At 39.9% G+C, this 13950-nt stretch overlaps 1 protein-coding gene across 15 annotated transcripts in view; it reads right to left on the bottom strand.

The window, feature by feature from the left end:
- Positions 1–13950, bottom strand: part of MBNL1 (muscleblind like splicing regulator 1) — a 248076-nt gene that overhangs the window by 41646 nt on the left and 192480 nt on the right. For all 15 annotated transcript variants that reach the window (XM_078147507.1, XM_078147508.1, XM_078147504.1 and 12 more), the window contains one exon: positions 4411–4581. In XM_078147507.1, coding sequence (XP_078003633.1) covers positions 4411–4581 — 171 coding nt within the window. The remainder of the gene's footprint in view (positions 1–4410; positions 4582–13950) is intronic.

Here is a 13950-nt window from a genome sequence, read left to right as displayed (position 1 = left end):
AATGGCTGCATGTAGACCCTGGGCTGGCTAAAGCCCATGGTTGGGAAGAACAATTAGCAATCTCACTGACTTCTGTTTACACTTCTGCTTTCAAGGCTAATCACTTGCTAGTTTGTTTCTATTTTGACAATAATGGTTTTACTGTACTGATGGAGCCTAGGGCTATGATGTGAAATTGAAAAAAAAAAAAACCAAAACATTGTCACTGACTAATTAATACCCACAGCTTCCAAGGAAGCTCAGCATCTCATTGAAAAACAAATCAGTGATTAGCCTTGAAAATAAACAGGAGTGAACACTGGACCCTAATTAATGAATGTGTTCACTGTTCTGCTCTGCTGCAGAAATTAGCTGCTAGTACTAGCTTTTTAGACATTAAATGAACCATTTTCCAAAAATGGATTTAACATAAAGGGCGGCTTGACAATTTCGACTTCCTTCTTCCTCCTCAAAATTTCACAACTGTGTTCCAATCATCTCCTGACTCAAGGCATTGTCACCTGCCATCCCTCTCGCCTGGCGTGCTCTTCCTCCTCATCTCTGCCTCTCAGGGTCCTTGGAGTCTCAGCTAAAAGTCCACCTCCTTTTCTGATCCCCTGTAATGCCTTCCCTCACCTGGTCATCTCCAATTTATCCCGTATCTATCTTGCTTAGACATGGTTGCTTGCATGGCACTGTGAACTCATCAAGGGCATGGACCAGTCTTTCATCTTGCTTTGTATCCCCAGTGCTAAACACAGTGCCTGGCACAAAGTAGGTGCTTAATAAATGCCCGTTGACTTAACTTGCTTTGGAGTAAATGCTTTCATAGCATTCATGGGTCTTCTTAGCGTGTGAGTTTCAGTCTAGGCAGACTTTTACATGATAATCTTTACATTCATAGGCAACAGACATTTATTAAGGTCCGTTGTATGCAAGGCCTCATACTAGACACTGAAACAAAAAGACAAAAACCAAAGGAGCTTTTTCCCTCAGAAATGCCACATACTCAGGGAGACACAGGATATAAAAAGAAAAATCAGTAGTTTGAGAAGGAGGAAAGTCCCAACACCTGGGAGGTCACACAATAAATACTGCAAACACCAAGGAATAGTCATTCATTCTCAAATTGTATATGGACAGTGTCATGATTTATGGAGGTGAGGTCACTGGGGATTAAGGAGTGACATACATAGATACACGTACACATGCACACACATATAGCTGTCTATGTGTATTATGTGTCTGTTAATATTTTATAGAATGTTAAGAAAAATAGAAAACACATCTGAAATGATATTTTAATAGGATTCTCCTTTCAATTATAAAAATAGGCAATGAAAACAGAGTGCTTACATTTTTTAATTCTATGCCAATCAAAAAGTAAGAAGTCTTGTTTCTGAGTGTGCTTTAACACTTGGCAGGGCTTTTTGACTGGATTTTTCTACAACCCTCCCCACCACACAGTGAAAACAAAAGGTCAATGAGGCTATTTTAGAAGCTAGGGTTTCCGTAGTAATTGATTAAAAAAAAATCAAAGCCCCTTCATTTCTTCCCAGGGAGCTGCACACTGTCAGAATAAAGCAGGCTGTGTAGGGAATGTCTCTTGTCTCTCTCTGCTAATCTTTACCATTTACTCAAATGTTACTTGGCAACAATAATTAAACGTGAAGGCATGGAAATCAAAATAAGCTTCTTTGTGAACCTGCAGAAAAGTTTTAGAACTGGAAGAACTCTAAGACATCATTCAGTCTGATCATATCATTCTAGAGAGGAACAAAGCAAGAGTCAGGGAGGCCCAAAGTCAGACGAGTGGATTTGAACCCAGGGCCTCTCACCTCAAATCCAGTTAACATTTTCTACTATACAATACAATAATGTGTGCCACCTGTGTGTGTGTGTGTGTCTGTCTGTCTGCCTATCTCATTGTCTCTATCTCTCTGATTCTCTGTGTTTGTCTCTGTCTCTTTCTGTGTCTCTGTCTCTCCCTACTCCTCCTTTCTTCCCTGCACTCTCTCTTCCCCCTCTTCTCTTTCTCTGTGTCTCTCTGTGTCTGTCTCTCCCTCCCTCTCTCTCTCTCTGTCTCTCTCTCTGTCTCTCTCTCTCTCTCTCTCACACACACACACACACACACACACACACACACACACACACACAACCCCTCTTTCCCTCCTATATTCTGTCTTCTCCTCTCTTTTCTATGCCCCCTTCTCCCTCCCCCCTCTCCCCCCTTTCCCAATTAGTGTAGAAACACAACACAATTCTAAAGTGCTGTAAGGTTTACAAAGCATTTGACAGGCACTGTTTTATTTAGTAGGCTAACCCAATGAGATAATTGTTTTGACTGTTCCCAAGTGAGTGTTGAAGACTCCTCTCACTGACTCCCAGTCTAGCGTTCTCCCCACCTCACCAAGTTGTCTTACTTCAAACAATTCTCTACCAAGGCTGACACTTTTTACCAAATTCAGCCATCCGCTCACATGACCTGGAGACAGGCTGCATAGATACCCTCTTCCAGAGCCACACCACACACAGCAGGGTGGATGAAAGGGGACACCGAATGGCTTAACATCGCTTTTTAGATGTAGAGGTGTTGACTTGGGACACTCGGGGGTAACAGTAAAGCCTTGTCTGGACCACTCCCGGGCACACTGGACAAGTAAGCTCTCGGAAACAATGGAAGTATTCCAGGTATTCCTGGAAACATGACAAATGATGAGCAGAGGACATTTTGCACAAGAACAGCACACTCAAGGGAAGGAAAGCGGGAAAGACTCTTGGGTTTTGAGCACACCTAGACCAACTGTATCATTTCACAGATGAGGAAACTGAGGTACAGAATGATTTGCCCAAGTACTAAATATCAGAGCCAGGGTTTAAACTTCATTAAAGGTACTCAGAATTGTAATCTCAGCTGGTTATTCACACCAGGGATTACCAAAAGTTCGTTTTCCATGCCATGTAGGATGCTATTTTCACATTCATTGGAATCACAAAGTCAGGTGAGAGGCAGAGATGCGGAGGGGATGAAGTGCTGACCTAGGAGTCGGGCCTACTCGGGTTCAAATCACAAACTAAGGTTGTCTCTGAAAGCGTCCAACTGAGGCCACTGCTCAGTCTGTTCCACGGATGGCTCTACTATAATAATTGTTGACATTTATGGCCGAATTTAGTGCTCAACTATTAAGACAAACAACATTTCCTGCCTCTAGTAATGCTTCCTATTACAGAGAGAATGCAATATGATGGTAAGTGTGCTTTAAATATTTAATTCGTGCAACTTATCTAACATTAAGGGTGATATCATGTTTTCCACAAATTGGTAGCTACTTATAATGTACCTATCAGATGCCCCAAGGCTACTGGAAAGGTCCAAAAAGTGAAAGAAAGAAATCTTATCATCCTGCACCAGGAGGGAACCTATCCTCATGGATTCCTTTAAGAAATTAAAGTTAGTAAACTGCCCCCAGCATAGCAGTTTGAAATGAGTAGGTTGGCATCTGTGTCAATTTAAATTATAAATGTTTAAGCTGGTGTTAACTTTTAAAATAAAATAAATACCAGTCAAAAGAAAGTATTTTGAATCATATTTTCCCGCCTCTATCATAGGGTACAGATAATTGTTATTCCCCTTCTGTTCCCAATAAACTCCCTTTCAATCAATAGTCTAACCACGTCGTTTTCGTGGGCATCTGACTCTCCCCTGAAGATACCTTCTCCCGACCATTGGAAACCACTCCTTGCAATCCTCCACTTTACAGGACCAGGAAGAAGATTGGGCAAGTCAAAGGAGTGTCTCATACAGCTGCTTCTAGAACATTCCTCAATTGCCTCACTTATCTGATGGTTTCAGCCATGAAATAGATACAGCAGCCTCAGTGGGACCCTTCCAAAGACAGCCTTAGTTTGTGATTTCTCACAGCAAAATAACCACGTTAGCACAGTGCTGTCCACGTGCTTGCACACGGGATCCATGATCCCAGAGTTTTACGGCGTAGCTATTTCTATATTAGCCTTAAAAACTGTCAGGCTATCACGGGAAACCATTCTCCAGCCTCTGCAAATCGTACATGTATGTCTGATTCTATTCCAGGTAGAGGGAACCATGACCAATAACCCAGGGAATAGACTACGATTTAACACACGACTATGACAGCCTTAATGACCCGGAGCTACCAAAGAGCATTAGCGAAACTGGAGAATTTATCACATGCAAGAGCCTGGATGCCATTTGCAATAATTATAGGAAAGAGAGTTATATTACAAAGTGTTTGATGCTATAGCTTGGTGTGATTGGTTCCCATCAAGTGCTGAACGCTTCACACACTCCATTTGGATTCAGTTTAGATTCCCATCCAATGGTCTGTTTTGAAGAGATATCGGATGCCAAGACATGATTGGAAAAGGAGAATCCTACAAGTGCCAGCTTACCACAGGTTGTAGCGGGGCGCCAGGGATCATGGCATTAGCAAGTTGCATCTGCTGGGCCAGCATGGCCATGTTCTTCTGCTGAATCAGGTTGTTGCGTCCATTTATTTCCAATTGTGTTTTTAAGTGGGGAGGCGGGTGAAGATATTTGCAGTTCTCTCTTGAACAGCGACCCTACAACAGAAGAATACAAGTTTGAAAAAAGCTGAAATCTCTTCTCATCATTTGCAAACAAAAAAGACAGTATTCTTGACATTACCTTCATATCTGCAGAAACTATAGAAACAATGGTGACCTAATTCTCTACCATTGCAAAATGAAATATATTCTATAAACTGGTAAATCCACTGATATTGTAAAATAAGTTATAAAGATACTTAAACATTTCAAAATGAAGTTGATTGATGGCGACAGTCTTCAGCTGAATATATTTGAAACTGCTTGCTACACCATGACATCTGCTTTTAGAGTGTCTAGGAGCAATGTAAGATGATTAACTTTGATGCCAGAATGTTCCTACAGTCAACCATATTGAGTCTATTCAAGCTGAATGCGCAACTTCACAGGTTCACAGTTTTTATTCTATTTCATTCTTGAGAAATAACATAAATTTAGTATCACGGATAGGAACTAGAACTTTAGCAAGGAGCCCTTAACTGATATTCTGAAAAACAAAAAGGAAAATTCAGTACAATTACTCATACAAAACTGAGAATTTGGAAGACCCTTATCCTCTCCTACCTAGAACACTTCAGTAGTCTCTTGCTGGTCTCCCTGCCTCCAGTCTCCCCCGAGTCTATCCTTCACTTAGCTGTCAAAGTGATCTTTGTAAAGCGCAAGCGTGACCAGACTCCAAGATCAAATTAGAAATACTATAGGGTGGGGTGTCCAAAGCCCTTCCTCAGCTGCCCCACCCCATTTCTAGTCTTCTCCCACTTTATGCCACCCCCACACACATAGTCTGGGTTCCAGGTGCACCCAGCTCCTCGCTATTTCTCAAACAAGATACGCCATCTCCCAACTCCAAGCAACTCCCTTGGCTGTCCATCATTCCTGAGATGTTTTCCTTTTTCATCTCTGCCTCCTTGCTTTCCCAGCTTTCTTCTAGTCCCAGGTAAAATCCCATTTTCTAAAGGAAGCCTTTCATGGTCTGCCTTGATACCGGCCTCTTCCCTCTGCTGATCATTTCCAAATAATCCTGCATGGAGCCTGGATATAGGATCACACATAGCTGTTTGCATGTTGTTTCCTCCATTGGACCATGAGCTCCATGAGAATGGAGGCCTCTCTTTGTATCTACAGCCCTTATGACATGCACTTAATAAATGCTTATTGATGGAATTCAGCATGGACAGTTTTGGATGTATAATACGGAAAATGTGTTTGAATCCTGCCTCTCACAATTAGTAGCTATGACAACACAGGCAAGGTATTTCATCTCAGGGAGCCTCAGTTTCCTTCCTTGTAAAATAGGGATGATAATAATGCCTCCTAAAGTAGATATGAGGTTTAAATGAGAGAGTGGATATATAGTGCTTTGCAAGCTTTAAAATTGCTACAGCATTGTGGATAGTGACTTATCTTTGGATGAGTAAGTCCTGGGTTCCCCTCTGGCTATGTAACCCCAGGCAAATCCCTCAATCTCCAGTGCCCAAGACTATGAATACTTACAGGCTTTAAGACTTTAATTGTCAGAGAAGGTATAGACCTGCACCTCCAGGGCTCCCTATCCCAATGAAATCAAATGTCCATTCTCTGCCCCAGAAAGTGTTATAGAAATTCTAGATTATTATTGGGGAAGCTAAGTGGTTCCATACTGCATAGAGCTCCAGACCTGGAATCAGGAAGACTGATTCCTGAATTCAAATCCAGCCTCAGACACTAGTTTAGTTACTATCTGTGTGACCCTGGGCAAGTCACTTCACCCTGTTTGCCTCAGTTTCCTCATCTGTAAAATGAGCTGGAGAAGGAGATGGCAAACCACTCCAGTATCTTTGACAAGAAAATCCCAACTGGGGTTATGAAGAGACACAACTAAGTAACATGATTATCATTACTATTATATCTATTATTATACAACTTCTAGTAGTATAATGTCCTACTCCTACTACTGCTACTACTACTAGTACCACCACCACTACTGCTACCACTACTACTACTACTATTATGTTGCCAGACCCTCTTCTACCAATGATTCTAATAAGAAATAATAGTGTGGATAAAAAGGAGTTTTGAATAGAGGCAATCAGCCTGTTTCTCAATACTCCTTTGATTATTCTAAGAAAAATTAATTTGTTATTTGTTGACCTTACACTATAATTTAACTTAGCAAATCATGGTGCTTGCGGTTATTACAAAATTTGCCAAGAAATCTAATTTGAATGATCTGTTTCCAGCTTCCTTGGAGTGAGGGAGACAGGGACTTTTCAGCCATCTGTCCCCATACCTGGCATACTTAACAACATGCATGACCCTCATTTTCACAGCCAGCCAAATGTTGTTTTAATAATCTTTGCATAATAAAGCATGTCTAATAACGAGAAGGTGCTAGGTAGCAGGTTTTAAAACTCCTTTTGCACTGTGTACAAACAAGAAGAACTTCTATGAGGACAAAAAATGGATGAGAAAATTGTTTTTCATAACAATCATTCGTTTTTTATATTTACATGTAGCAATGCAATGCAATAGGGTCTTAGCCTTTTTTGGATTGATGTAGCATGTCTGTGGATCACGAATATTTGGATGAGTCATTTAACTTCCATGGTCCTCATTTTCCTCATCTGGAAAATGGGAATAATCCCTGTTTTATATACTTCACAAAGTTGCTGTGAGGTTCACAGGAGATGTTATGGGGAAATGCTCTATGAACAGTAGTCCGCTAACGTGAGGTATTTGTCTCAGTGTAAAAAACAAAACAAAAGAAACAAAAAAAAAAACCAATGAGGTTGGATGCCAAGTCAAATCCATGGGGAAGAACTGCCAACCCCCTGGAAGCCACAGCTGCTGTGATTCTGGGCAGGCCAGGAAAAAAAGAAAAAAAACCATTTTCTTATAAAAGGGAATCAAATAGGAAATTCTGAGCCAGGATATTCCTGTATCACATTTCTTACTAAAAATGAGTCAAGATAAGAACAGAAGAACTAAATGGGACTACATTCAGCCTTGTTCAATTTTCTGAGCCCATTCTATAGGGCTCTCCAATTAACACCACTCCTGTGGGCACCCTCTGTGGTCTTTGCCAGGCACAGCAGAAACCAGGGAGGTCTGAACTAGTAAAATGCAAACACCAGCCATTTCTGATGGGATTAGGGTACCATAAAAAATGAGAAATAAGCCAGCCCCTCCCTTTTCCTTTTAACACAATCATATTTAAAGCCATCGAAGAGATAAATTATTGATAGCGGCAGACGGTCACCATATCTTCGTAGAGCTGATCTGCTGCTTTCCTTTGGAAGCGTTAAAAAATGTCTGAATAAGCGATGGTTGATTATATTGGCTTGGCTTCTGGGGGAGCTGAGAACTTGCTGCAGCCAAATCCTCAGGAGAAACTAAGGAGAAATAAAAACCAGATGCGATGCCCGTTCCAGGCTGCGAGATCAGCCCACGGGGCAGGGCAGCCAGCAGAAGTGCAGGAAAATGGAAGAAAGCAAGTATGGACTGCCTTCGCCGGTACTTCATAGGCACTGACAAAGTTCATAAGAAATAATGGTTTGCTTTTCCCTTTGTTCTGGACACAATGAAGATGGCTCTCACAGAGCAAAAACCTATCTAAGAGTTAGCTATTGTTATAAACACAGCATGGTTCTGAATCCCACTGAGCTAGGATCAAGGGAATGCATCTTTTTCAGAGAAGGGTTTGTTGACAACATCACTCAGCATGCCAAGCTGAAGATTCAGCTAACAGTCAGACAGATGACTGGGCGGTTCATCGGGGAGAAGTTCAATTCAGTTTATTTCAGTCTGGTATAATATAACCTCATCCAGTTCAACATATACTCATTTGCTGCTTAACTGTGTACAGAGCCCTGAGAGAAATGTAGAATTTTGAAAAGAGAAGGTTCCTTCTTACCCTCACAAAGCTTAAGATCTGAATTCAGATTCTGCCCGAGATCGACTCTAAGATCTCTGAAAACTCTACCTCGAGATTGCGAAATTTCAATGACGGAAAATCAGAGTCTTTGAGGCATGTGATAAATAACGGACATTATTACCTTCAGCAAAGACATTGATCGACATGAGTCCAGTAAATAAAATGGGGATTTGATTTCAGCATGAGGATACTACTGGGCTGCTGGTACAGTACAAAAGAATAATTCTTATTCTGTGCTGACAGCTAGAGGTCATAGGACATGGTTTCATCCAAAGGTCCTTAGGCAGCAGCCACAAACAAGCCAACAGTTTGAAAAGAAGACAAAAAACATATTTTTTGCCTTTTGGAAATTATGTTGACTGGAATCTGTGCTACTCCTCTGTGCTCTTGGGGGGCATTTCAATGGGCTTGTTAGCAATGCCTCTGTCACAGTGCTGGTGGGTGGACTATGACGTGAGGGAGACACTCAGATGCCACAGCACCTCAGTCCAAGGGGCATTCAGAATCTCCAGCTGGCACAACTGTACATTTGCTACCTGCCTTGGAGATACCTTCCTTATTTTCATATTTTTAAATTTGGAACAAGAATATATTTACAAGCTTTGTTTTCATCTGTTACAAAGGAATGATGATATAATTTGATAGAATTATGACTGCATTTTTGGACCTCATCTGATAGTGATTAATTACTAAAACACTGAACAGAAACTTTTGGTTTCAAGGTAGTTCACAGTGGGATTCTGAGGACACCATTCACAACAGGATGTACTTTTTGGACACTTGAGGCAAGAAAGAAACTGAAAAATGAGGAAAATCCTAATGAAATTTCATCCACTTTTCCCCATCTAAACTTTTCTAAACTTTAGGTATTCTGCCCATGTAAGGAACTCCTTTTCCTGAATTCTTGTTAAGTCAAAGTAAGTCTAAGGGAGTACGGGGTCAGATTCATGGCTACCATTGTTGTGGGGGTTTTCTTGGCAAAGATACTGGACTTGGTTTGCCATTTCCTTCTCCAGCTCATTTTAAAGATGAGGAAACTGAGGCAAATATGGTTAGGTGACTTGCCCAGAGTCACACAGCTAGGAAGTATCTGGAGCCAGATTTGAACTCATGAAGATGAGTCTTCCTGATTTCCAAACCCAGTGCTCTATTCACTGAACTATACAGTTATTCAAAGAACCAGAAGTTTCTCCTTGATTCAAGTCTTGGTAAAATTATTTCCTGGTGAGACCATTAAATTTACATTGAATAGAGCTGATCAAAGCAGGGCAGATGGCTACTCAGCTAAAACATCTGCTCTTTGTAAGAGAGACTGCGTTAATTATTTTTAAAACTTTTCTAAAGTTCTTTCAACATAATCTGACAAAATTTTATCAAAAGTTGGCCAGGGTTCACACTCACATATTCTCATATACAAGTAGGGAATTAGCAAATAAAACTTGCGTTATTTCTAACAAACCCATGGGGCCAAGGGAGGAGAGGAATGAATATAGTCACCCAAGTAACTTCACCCCATGGGCTTCAATTTCTTTATGTGAAAAGTAACTACTCATGTCCCTCTGGAGTTGTCAATCCATGATCCTAAGAGGCTGGGGAATAAAAGTTTGTTTTGTCAAAATGGATTTAAGATCCTATTTTCAATTTCCACTAAGGGGAAGACTAGCAAAGAATTCATTGTCCCATTCCTATATAAAGGAGTCCTCAATTATCTTTGTGATGTGTTTAAAGGTTTTAGAAGTTTTGAATACAGTTATATCTGATATTCAAAATCTCAAATAAAAAAAATCTCTCTGTTGTTTGATAGCTGTGTGTGTGTGTGTGTGTGTGTGTGTGTGTGTGTGTGTGTGTGTGTGTGTAGTGTGTGTAACGGAGTAGGGAGGAAGGAAGGGAAGAAGGTGGGTGGTGAGAATCAAAACTATCTGTATCAGGTTGCAGTAATTTTCCATTGAGAGAGAAAACATAATTATGTCTTAAATGCCCTTCTTCATCTCTACTTGTTGGATTCCACCCATCCCAAATACGGGATATAATACGAATAGAGTACTTCACTGGGTCACAACTCAGAGGCACATGATCTTTAACTGCTGAATGGAGAACCCTAATGGGAATAATAATAATAATAATAATAATAATAATAATAATAATAATAATAATAATAAATAATAATAATAATGATAAAAGACTGGACATATTTGTGTACACTGTGGAGGTAAGGGATCATTGCCAAATTTACAGGAACACTGTCTACACCACAAAGTATTTTCCAAATAAAATAACCCACTCAGCCAACTTTCATTTAAAATGCTGGTTTGTCTAGAATAGAAATGTTTCTTTCGATTGTTGAAGCAAAACAACATTTCCTTTGAGATGGTTGAGATACTGAAATGTTTTTAAGCATTTTCACAAGCCATCCTCTGCTCTAAGACATGCTGTGAACGTCCTTATTTGCCAGCAACTCTCAAGGGAATTCATGGTCTTCCTACTTAAAATAGTTGTCAAAAGATTATTTTTTTTTCAGATAAGATGGCAAAACTATTTCAAACTGTTTGCAAGGAACCCATATTGGCAGTCAAGATAATAGCCATTTCTGGAAATGCTTCATTTCTCTAAATTGCTTTTTGCTTTTCATTTCTGTATGAGAAACAATGTGATTTTGGTTTTGAAAAGGTTAAAATCATAAAAAAGAATAGATAATTTTGAAATAAATCCAGACCAAATATATAATGTCACTGCCTGATTTCATGTGCTTACTGAGGGCTTAGGAAGGTTTTTTGCACAGAGTAAACCTTAGATAAAATGTTATACAACTGAATAGACCTGAATTGTACCTCATTAGGTTCCCACAGTAATGAAAATAAATAAATTGCTGTGTGGTGCTATACTACTTCTCCAAATATCAAAAGGTTTTTTTTTGAACTACAACCAATTCATTATTTTCTTCACTTAAAAGGTGTGAGCAGAGGAATGCAGAAACATCATATGGCTGATAATCTGAAAATCATGTATTTATTTGTTACTTAATTGCCCTCTATTGAAAGGGAATCTGGTTTGATTTTCTTTGAAATGTATTTGCATGGTTTTGAACTTTTTAATATGGCTGTGTCTGGTTTTGGGAACTTTACTCAAAAAATGGATAAACAGAAGATAAAACCCCACCCTGAAGAGCTGATTCAAGAGGAGTGGTCAGCTTCCCCAGCTAACCCAGGCTGAACATCTCCCTGTACCCTGTAACCAACTCCTTCCTTTGAAATACATACATGAATATTCTCTCTCTCTCTCTCTCTCTCTCTCTCTCTCTCTCTCTCTCTCTCTCTCTCTCTCTCTCTCTCTCTCTCTCTCCACATCAGTCTCAGTTAATTTCTCAAAACAATTTTTTTTTCCCTATGAGCAGACATGGTCAAATTTTTGTGTAGCAAAAACTGTTGGGTGCAAAAGGAAAGAAAATAGAAAATGAGATGTCCATAGGGATGAACCTGAGATTTTATGGATATAGGGAATTTCCTGGTGAGGAAAATCCCTTTGTCAATTCATGTTGGAACCTTTTCTACAAGCTAGTCTTAAAGGTGTTTCCTCGAGCACTGAGGATGCAGAGATCCCAGCCAGTAGGTGTCAGAGGGGACTCTCTCCACCCAGAAGCTACAGTGCCAATCCACTGTCAAGAAAACATTAAAAGGAAGGCTAAGTATGTATGATCAACAAAGAGGGGCTTGACCCAGGCACACCAGCTGGTACTTCCTTTTAATGACAATGCCCAAGCCTGCCCACGCATCATGCCCATGCCCATACATAATCCTTACTAGAGGTTCAAGATAAATCAGAAGAAGCCTTTTAGGATAGGGGGAAATTAAAGAACCTAGAATAAGCAGTCAAATGGAGATCTTCCCAGTTGGACTCATTGACTGACCCTGGCCAGGGTATTTCTGTTGTAAAAAAGACATTTGCTTTCTCTAGTGTTTATAACATATGATCTACAGTCATCAAAATTCTGTAGCTATTTCTTAACTATGAACCCCCCTCTTAAAAAAATAACCCCAATGATCAATTTACCAATGAGAGATACAGGTTTTTGTTGCCCTGTAAATTTGATACACTGTATATTAGACACTAAAAATGATTATTTCATAGTGACAACTGAGAATGTGAGGGTTGGTTTTGTTTTGTTTAATTTTGTGCTTAAAGATTATTAGAAAAGCCTGGAACTACAGAAATGGAAGGAACCTCAGAATGTCATCTGGCTCCAAAGTCAGGCAAGCAATGCCTTATACAGAAGAGGTGATTAATAAATGTTACTGTATTATATCCTATCTATTTATTCTTTTCCTAGGAGACCTCTGGAAATAGAGACTCCCAGGGTTTTATTACATCTAAACAAAATATAGCTAGAATTACATTATGAAGCACTACATTACATGTCAAGAGATAGACAGGCATTTTATAAATGAACGTGTGTAAATATTTGTTTCTATATCATAGTAGAGTACAAGACCTAAATTCAAGAAGGCCTGAATTCAAATCCAGCTTCACCCCTTACTAGCTGTATGACTCTGGGCATGTCACTTAACCTGTCTGCCTCATTTCCTTCATCTGTAAAATATGGTTAATAATACATCTCCCTCCCAGGGTTATTGTGAGGATTTAATGACATAATATTTGTAAAGATTTTTTCCAACCCTTAAAAAACAGGAATGCTAGCTATTATCACTATTAATATTAAACTATTATTATTTTTACTATTACTACTAATACTAAACATAAACTCATTTCCCCAATTCTTCTCTTTCTGTATTCCTTTCAAGTCCTTGCTAGAACACCGATCTCCCCTTTAACTCGATCAGAATATGCATGTTCTGTGTTTTTGAAGTTCACGTCAGTAATCAGTGCCTTGATAGTCAGGAATGCTTTGGCATCCAATTCTCCTATTTTATGTTCATCCCTTATCTTGGGATCTAAATCAGAGAGGAAGAACAGGTAGTTCATAGCCTCATCACAGCCCTCCAAAGATAACTGCAGACAGCACTCAACTGACCTACCCCTTAGCTTCTTTAGTGAGGCGACAGCAATTCCTTCATGGTTATTTTGGATCCTAGGACTTAGAGCTGGGATGTATTTAAGAGCTCGTCTTGCTTGCTGCCCTCCTAGATGAAGAAACTGAGGACCAGGAGGGTCTGTGGCTTGCTTGATGTCACAAAGATAATTAGAACTAAAACCAACACTGAAACTTCAGATCTCATCTTCAAATCCAAAGGTTTTCCCATTGGCTGTCCTGCCTGCCTCAAGCCTCCCCATAGCCAGCCCATCTTCCACTCAGCTCTCAAAGAGCAAGTCTCATTCAATCAGCTATTCAAAGTAGCTCCCTACTGCCCTCAAGATCAGATAGAAAATCCTCCCCTAGGTTTTTAAAGCCTTTCCTGACCTGGCCTCTTCCTGACTTCCTAGCCTTTTCTCCTTGGTCT

This window comes from Phascolarctos cinereus, unplaced genomic scaffold (genome assembly GCF_003287225.1).
Source record: "Phascolarctos cinereus isolate Bilbo 61053 unplaced genomic scaffold, phaCin_HiC Scaffold_7;HRSCAF=346, whole genome shotgun sequence".
In the NCBI taxonomy this organism is placed as follows: domain Eukaryota; kingdom Metazoa; phylum Chordata; class Mammalia; order Diprotodontia; family Phascolarctidae; genus Phascolarctos; species Phascolarctos cinereus.
Note: the sequence above shows the minus strand (reverse complement) of the source record. Positions and strands in the feature narration are given on the sequence as shown.